Below are 8,722 nucleotides of genomic sequence, written 5' to 3'. Positions count from 1 at the left end.
AAATCACGTGTCTGAGCCGTCATTTTGCTGCTTTTATCCATGTCTAAATTAAAATATTAAATTAGCCAGATTTATTGGTGTCTTGCTAGGACATTGAGTGGAATAAAGTATCTCTAGAGAGATGATTTTATGTCATCATATGACTACTCTGATGCTTGACTATTAATTATTTTTTATTAAGACTGGATCTGCTCTACAATTTTCCTGTCCTTGAGGGTTTAATGCAAAAGAAAGGTGTTTTCTCCACATCAGAGAGTTCAGATGATCCTCTTCATACCTTAAATCACATTAGCCAAATTGTATTAGAAGAAAAATGCATGCACTCTCGTGACTTCTTATTTCATATCTTGCCGTGAAACTCATGTTGCTCCATTTACAGAGCGCTGAAGGTCTGTAGTGTCTGGTTTGGAGTCTTTTTAGAATCAAAAATTGTGTTAACCTTTACATAAATCATGTGCTGTCCTGTGTACTGAACATATTGTCGCTGTCAGGCAGAAACTCTTTTCAGGAAATAGAAAAAACCTGAATTTTTTGTTTGTTTTTTAATAATTTAACACCGCATTGTAAAAAAAAATATTGTGGCTTTATATGGTCAGACACTTTCGTGTATCATTGTATTATCCTTTTTTTATTTTACCAAAATCAACCTCAAATGGAGTTAAAAATGTAACGCCTTGCGTTCTTCAGTCATATGAAATGTGTGGCCATATGATTTAATGTGATTATATTATAATAACACTAGCATCCAGTGATTTTCTGTCAAATCAAATACTTGGGGCCTGACCAATATAATATTAATAAACAAATTAATGTGATAAATTTACCGTTATACACATTTTAGGGGGCGTGGCCAATATGATCATATTTATATCCTATGATTTAATGTGATTATATTATAATAACACTATCATCCAGTGCTTCTCTGTCAAATCAAATACTTGGGGCCTTGCCAATATAGGCTAAAATTAATAAACAAATGAATGTGATAAATTTGCCGTTGTAACAAATGTCAGGGGGCGTGGCCACTATGATAATATGTATAGCCTATGAATTAATGTGATAATATTATAATAACACTAGCATCCAGTGCTTTTCTGTCTAATCAAATTCTTGGGGCCTGACCAATATAATATTAATAAACAAATGAATGTGATAAATTTGCCGTTGTAACAAATGTCAGTGGGCGTGGCCACTATGATAATATGTAAACCGGTAGCCTATGATTTAATGTGATAATATTATAAGAACACTAGCATCCAGTGTTTTCCTGTCAAATCAAATACGTAGGGCCAGGCCAATATAGGATAATATTAATAAACAAATGAATGTGATAAATTTGCCGTTGTAACAAATGTCAGGGGGCGTGGCCACTATGATAATATGTAAACCGGTAGCCTATGATTTGTTGTGATAATATTATAATAACAATAGCATCCAGTGCTTTTCTGTCAAATCAAATACGTAGGGCCTGACCAATATAAGTTTAATAAACGAATTGTTGTGATACATTTGCCATTGTAACAAAAGTTAGAGGGCGTGGCCACTATGATAATATTTATAGCCTTTGATTTAATGTAATAATATTATAATAACACTAGCTTTTCTGTCTAATCAAATACTTAGGGCCTGACCGATATAATATTAATATAGGAATTAATGTGGTAATATTAGCTTTCCCGTCGGAACAAATGTAAGGGGGCGTGGTCAATGTGATAATATAATATTATAATAATATGAATAATAATTGTTTATTGAAGTTTTTTTTAAGTAAAAAATACAAGCCCCAGAAATCTAAATTATCTATATATATTTAAAAATATATTTTAAAATTGATTTTTTTCCGCGGTGTCTCTTCCTGCCTGAACAAAGAGGTTTGTAATCACAATCAACCTCGTGAAAATCAACCTCGTCTCAGTCGGTTGGGCTCTCAGACTCTATCACAGTCACAGTGGACACGTCAGAGATCACCGCGCATTTACACGCGTGTGCGCGCCTGAGTGTGTCCAGTCGGAGACCCTCTGTCCTACTTTTAATGCCTGATGCTGCTGCGCGTGGAGGATGAGGAGGCAAATCCCAGAATGTCCTCGCGGATGGATGCAGCTGTTGTTGTAGTTCCGCTGTATAGAGTCGTGCGTGAGTGCGCGTGAGTGAATCTATAGATAGATAGATAGATAGATAGATAGATAGATAGATAGATAGATAGATAGATAGAAATATAGACAGATATATAGATTATTGATAGACAGATAGATATTATTCATCCCATGAGGGACATCGAAGGACACATTTGGAAGGACTTATAAGCACCGGAGGAGAGAGGGGGTCCACTCAGTGCCGACCGGAGCATGATGGACCCCCTGTCCAGCATACGCGCTTCACAGGCGGAGCGCAGCAGCAGAGGAGCTGCCGGTGGGGAATCAGCGGACGATCAGACACGCGGCTGCGGGAGAAACGCGGCGATAGGCGGCAGCGACAGTCTGAACAGCTTCGCCGACATGGAAGACTCGCTGGAGGAGAAGCTCAAAGGTCTGGCGTTCAGGAAACAGATCTCCTATAGGTAAATATGCAGTTTAATTCATACCTACGCGTTTGCATATTTGTGCATGTATTTGTCCACCATATGGAGCGGTAAACATGTCAGATGGGTTTGTTTGTGTTGTGCGTTTGTGTTTAACAATGCAAACCCCATTTGTTGTGCAACGCAACACCCACCCAGCTAAATAACAGAAAATAATAAATAGCCTATACATCGCGGTTTGTGCTATAGGATGTCTCTGTGAAAGGAACACCACTGGAGATTTTGTGCATTAGTATGAGAACAGTACGTGCATTAGGGGTAGTGTTGGCAAATGAATTGCAGTATCAGTATGTGGTAAACGTTTTGTTGCACATGATAACTGTATGTTGTCGTTTGGCCTGTTATTGATTTGCTAGCATGATTAAATTGTGTTTTCCTCTTGCACCCTTGGGCAATCAGACAGGCACTTGTATTGGATTATTTACTTGACATTTGACCACATTAAAAATGAAACGAACAGAGCGATGCATAGCTGTCTGGTGATGCATTTGACATCCGCCATGGTAGAGAGACAGATCCCCCAATTTCAGGTGCATATCCATAGTCATATTAAAGGGCTAGTTCACCCAAAAATCATTTCCTCACCCTCATGCCGTTCCAAACCCATAAGACTTCGTTCATCTTCGGAACACAGATGAAGATATTTTAAATGAAATCTGAGAGATTTCTGTCTCTCCATTGACAGCTATGCAAATACCACATTGAAGCCTCAAAGGGGTCATAAAGAGATCATAAAACAAATCTATATGGTATTCAAATATTCTGAAGTGACAAGGTAGTTGCGTAGACTGTCAATGAAGGGAGAGAAATCTTGATTTGTGTTTTGTAGATATAGAAAGGACATGAGGGTGAGTAATTGACTTTTTTCATTTTTGGTTGAACTAACCCTTTAAAGGTCATTTCGACACTATCTAGTGCATCCCAAAGCCCCCTTATTGGAATTGATCCGTTACTTTTGCTTGTGCAATGGTGCTTATCTTGTTTTATCTTCCTTGAAACTGTTCTAGACCTTGTGAAGCTGTTGAAAACATCTCAATTTAATCTTTTATTGGATGCATTGATCATGTTTGACAAGATTGGACATTCCTGAACCGTGTAAGGATTGAGTATCGACAACACATCAGCTGATCTGGCCTCATCATCCTCACTTTGTAATGTACCTGATACCTTTTGATACCCGAAGGGTTGTAACTGATGTGATTTAAGCAGGGACATGAGAACTTGCCTGTTCGTCTCTCCTCAGGGACCCCAGATTTGACCTCCCCCTCCTCTGTTTTCCACCTGTCAGTGGAGGAGGGTCACTGCTCCTTCAGAGACTTAAGGTCAACCTCCTGCGAGCAGATCAATCCTCCGCTCACAATTAAGACAAGTCTCTGAAGAAATGATCAAAGCTGTCCTTTCTTTGGTAGAAGCGATCTATATCAATCTCCAATTCAGATAAGTCCCATGAAACCCAGCCACACCATCAGTAAAACAAACAAACGTGGCCTAAAATGCGATGTGTCTTAGATAAATGTGTCTTGTTCAGCTTTTTTAAGCAAATGCTCTAAAAACGGAAGCTTTGAAGTTGCCAAAGACACAAACGGGCACTGTTCCAAGACCTAGTGAGCTGCCTTGGGGTTTACCGTCTACATAGGCGGCATCCTAGCTGTAATGAACCTCATAGGTGATTTATGGACAGCAACTTTGTGCATCACACAAATAGCGTTCCTCACACGAAACGCACAGGAAACTCAACTCACAATTGATTTCAATGTGATTTCAGTTGAGTTTATAGCAAATGGCTTTATAGCAAATCTCAACTGCTTGATTATTTCTTCCCAGAATGTAAGTATCGGCCAGCTCTTTATATATTGGGATTTGAGCCAAAATCTGCTTAGGGGTTAAAATGGAACAACAGTTTTAAAAAGTGATTTTTTTTTTCTTTCTGTTATTTACAACAGGATCTGCAGTTTCATGGGTTCAAATATATATTTTTGTGATAAGAGACAATAAAAACTGCTTTGTACATCAAAACCACTCATTTCCCGGTAAAGAAATGTACTCAAAAATCAATGAATTAGCATCAGCTGAATGGAACATCTTTGACAAGCCAAACAATCGCTTCACTCAATACTTGCTATCTAAGAAATAAATAATTATTACCTCAGGATCTGTTTTAAAATCCACTTTGTAATATCACAACATCGATGTCTGTCAAAAGATAACGTGCACAATACACAGGAGTATTTACGAAAAGCAGAGGTCCATTGAATCACGCATTTTCTAGAAAACCCAGACTAACAGATGTTATGACTACATCATCGCTTTCCGAGAAGAGGGAGAAAATGCGGCTTGATGCGTGATAACGTACATAACACACGTGTGTATAAATTTGTTCTTCAAGCTCTAATATTGAATCGGCATGATCAGGGAACTTAGTGAAATACTTCACACTGCATGCTAAGGAGAATAAATGGCAATACAATTGAAAAACTTCAACATGTATTGTACGTTATATTTTGACGGGCAATTTTTACGCATTCTGATTCGAAATCTGACATTCCTGATTTTAATATATTCAATAATTTCCTATTGATTTCCTTTAAACTGTTAAATGAGTGATCTTGAGACGAGTCCCTGTAGTCGTCCAGTGTGACTCATGCTGATATAATAAACTTGACAGGTGATTTTTATAAAGTGTAGTTTTGTAGCCTGACAAGCCACACCCACATCAAGATGTTGGGTCTGGGAATACACCATTGGCAGGGTTCAATCCGAGGGGTGGGATAAACGGTTGTCTTTCAAATTCCCTCTGCACGCAATAGGATAGCGCTACAACCAACCAGAGCAACGAAGAAGTTAGTTGATAGATTAAACTTTCGCCGTATCCGGTCGACAAAACTCCGAACACATCTTCCTTTCTTAAGAATGACTTCAGTGCCGTTCTTTGTTCTTTTCTCACAGAAACGTTTAACTCCAAGTCTTCCAGAGTCACGGCCAAAGCCGATTCGAAAGACAGCATTTCGCCAGCTTCTTTGTTTACAAGTAGCACGTGGAACCGCCACAACTCTGCGTCATTGTGTTAAGCCCGCCCACCGACTCTATACACGATGTGATTGGCCTGACCAGCTTGCAATTCAACGCGACCCTGACTGCAAATTACATTTGCTGCCGCTAGGGTGCGTCTAGATTTCTAGACTAGTAGCTAGGACTGCACAATATATCGATATTATCGAAATATCGCAAATGTACTTATCGCAATATACATATCGGCACACAATATCGGAATGATTTAAATAGGCTACTTCAACATTGTGAAAAGTGTACGTTTTAGGTCGACACATATAGCAGAGAATAGACTGGGCACACGGGTTACTTATATGACTTGTTTGTAGTAAAAAAAAAAAAAGAGTTATTAAACAGAATAACTTGCGAAAAACAACAACTTGTAGTCTCGTGCTGTCTGCTGTCTGACACACCGAAACGTGCACACAAGCTGTTCATTTTTTTCATGTCTTGTTACTCAAACTGTCAAAATGGCTGTCTTGATGAGTATTCATGTAAGCACAGTCGGTTATGCTTTAAGTGAACGATATCATCAGGCTGTCCTAATGCACGGAACGATCCGTGCTTTAGGACAGTCTGCTAATACAGTAAACCTGCCGCTGTCTGTCAAACAGTAAAAGAAAAAGAGAAAATCACTCAGTGCTCTAGGCTGAATAATCTTTGTAGCTTTATTATGTATCAGTGCATTTTTAATTCATGTGAAGACTACTGTTTTTAGTTCTTATTTTTAATAACAAAGATAAATTAAAATAGCAAAAATAATCGTCCACCCCTGTCTTCATTTACCTGGATGTTCTTGATGGTAAGTTTTCGGTTGATACAACTATATATTACCAAGTCAAGCAAAGAGTTCTTGGTATTTAAATATTGGCATTACATTTTTTGTTTGTTTACATTTGATGTTAAAAAGATATTGTCAGATTTGTGACATTCATTTTTGCTAAAACACTGCTGGTCACTTTCAGAAGTTGTAGCGATGCTTTCTTTTCCCAGAAAGAATGTGAAACACATAAATGGTATAATTCTCTGTTTTTTTAAATACATTTTTTAATATAATTTAAATCGATTTTACACACTTACGCAATATCGTATCAAATAAGGATATTGCATACGGCATTTTTCTTCAATATCGCACAGCCCTACTAGTAGCTCACACAATTTTAATTCAGCTTCCTTTTCGTTTGAAGCGTATCTGATGTCTTAAAATGCTGCCTATGTAGGCAGCTCACTATGTTTTGGAAAGTGCCTCAATGTTCTTCAAACTCTCTTGAAATGTAGCACTTATATCAGTTTTTTGTTATCTAGTGAATCATGTTCAGTTATAAAGAGGCTCTTGTGTCCACTCTCTCTCTCTCTCTCTCGCAGTGAAAATGAAAAATGCTAGGAGTGCAGCAGCAGACAGTGGAACATAAAAAAGAACTCATGCATTTTTAAGTGTCCTATCACAGCCCCGATTGTAGATTTATACATGCTTGACACATTTTCACTCTGCCAGGCTGCTGAAAAGTTAAACATGCATATTTATTGCGGTCTGCTCATTATCAGAGAGTGCAAAAAACTTGTTTGTCGAGCTTCCTCAAATGGTGGACGGTTACTCCGTTAACTTACAATGCTAAATAGAATGACCAATTAAGTCTGATTTGAGGATGATAATGAGGGAAAAAAACGACTTTGATTGGATTGTGCGATGGTCTCCATATGGCAGGTGGACGGAGGGGCGGTGCTGTAAAGTAAGAGGGATAGATGATGTCATTAGAATGGGAAAGTTGTTTTTGGATCAGAACAAATTGCATTTTGATGGAGGATTAGAAACATATTTTTCTTCGTAATAACGTGCAATCATGCATAATTACACTATGGGTGCGTAAACAGGGTCAATTTGTTGATTTGAACATGCATTTTGAATCCAGAACATTCAGTCATCACATCGAGGAAGCGTATTACCAGGAAGTGATGCATTGTGCTGCCAGCAACGCTGCAAAATAGATGGGAGTGGGCTTAATATTTGATCGCTTACAAGTGCTGTGTTTTATCAGTGAAACTTTAATAAGAGCCCTGGTGCATTTAGTCATCTGTCAAGTTGTGCCAGTCCTCCTCCTTTTTGGCACTTTGCTTTATGCGTTTGGCTGAAATCAGCCGTGTTGTCCAATTAGGACGTGCCCTTCACAATTAGTTTACTGTGCTGTGTTATTTTTTATAATTCTCATTTCTAGTTGGCACTGAATCAGAGTGCGAAATGGCCGGCACACCTACTGTAAATGTTGGTGTGTAAGTGAGACTGTGTGTAAATACTGTACGTAGGCTGATATCGAGAACGAGGTGTTCAACATAGCCGTTCCATCTGTGACTAATTCCCTTGCGAATGTACCTTTTTTGGACCTGCTGTCCTTTTGTAAGTTGCGCTTCATTGGCCTGACGTGTTTAATCATGCAAAGGTATGCTATGTGCGTAAAAGAGGGCAGTGTCTGGTGATGTAGGAACTTGTCTCATTTCGCTGAACGCAAAAACCCGGGAGCATGCTTTAGATCCTGATGGCAGACACAAATAAGGATTTTACATAAATGGTCATAATCTCTCCTGAAGATGGCTGTGCACAGAGCGGACGGCTTAGCGCAGATAAAGCCAGTCTTTTTTTAATGCTATGGTGGGGGTTTGTATTGCAGTCTGAGAAGATGCATTAAAGGATTGGACTTTTGAAGCTTTTCCTTATTAGGTATATGAGTGTAAGAGGCTTTTCCTCGGCTGTTTTGTTCAGTGAAGCATCATGCTGATGGGATTGCTGCCGAGCTGCGCCTCATGAGGGGTCGTAGCAGAAATTTAGTCCCAGGCTTTTTGTCTTGTACTAGGCCCGAGCTGCGTTTCCACTTGATTTAAAGGGAACCTTTTATACCCTATAGTCTTAGAGTGTGTTCACACTTATGTTTAGTCGGATTAAAACGAACTCTGGTGCGATTGCTCTGTTAGTACGGTTCATTTGAATAACTATGAACGCTACCATCTGCGCACCAAACAAGGGGACCGAGACCGCTGAAAAGATGGGTCTCGGTCCACTTCCAAACGAACTCTGGTGCGTTTCGAATTAAATATGAACACAAG

The 8,722-nt window shown here is 38.9% G+C and overlaps 1 protein-coding gene across 10 annotated transcripts in view; it reads left to right on the top strand.

The window, feature by feature from the left end:
* Positions 1–1,881: 1,881 nt before the first annotated feature.
* Positions 1,882–8,722, top strand: part of dgki (diacylglycerol kinase, iota) — a 90,310-nt gene continuing 83,469 nt past the window's right edge. For 3 of the 10 annotated variants that reach the window (XM_079817981.1, XM_079817985.1, XM_079817980.1), the window contains exon 1: positions 2,200–2,557. In XM_079817981.1, coding sequence (XP_079674107.1) covers positions 2,346–2,557 — 212 coding nt within the window. In that variant the 5' untranslated portion in view covers positions 2,200–2,345. Of the gene's footprint in view, positions 2,558–8,722 lie in introns of all 10 variants that reach the window. The other 7 variants (XM_079817988.1, XM_079817984.1, XM_079817982.1 and 4 more) reach the window with 7 other exon arrangements.

Source organism: Gobio gobio (assembly GCF_949357685.1).
Source record: "Gobio gobio genome assembly, chromosome: 5".
NCBI lineage: Eukaryota > Metazoa > Chordata > Actinopteri > Cypriniformes > Gobionidae > Gobio > Gobio gobio.
Note: the sequence above shows the minus strand (reverse complement) of the source record. Positions and strands in the feature narration are given on the sequence as shown.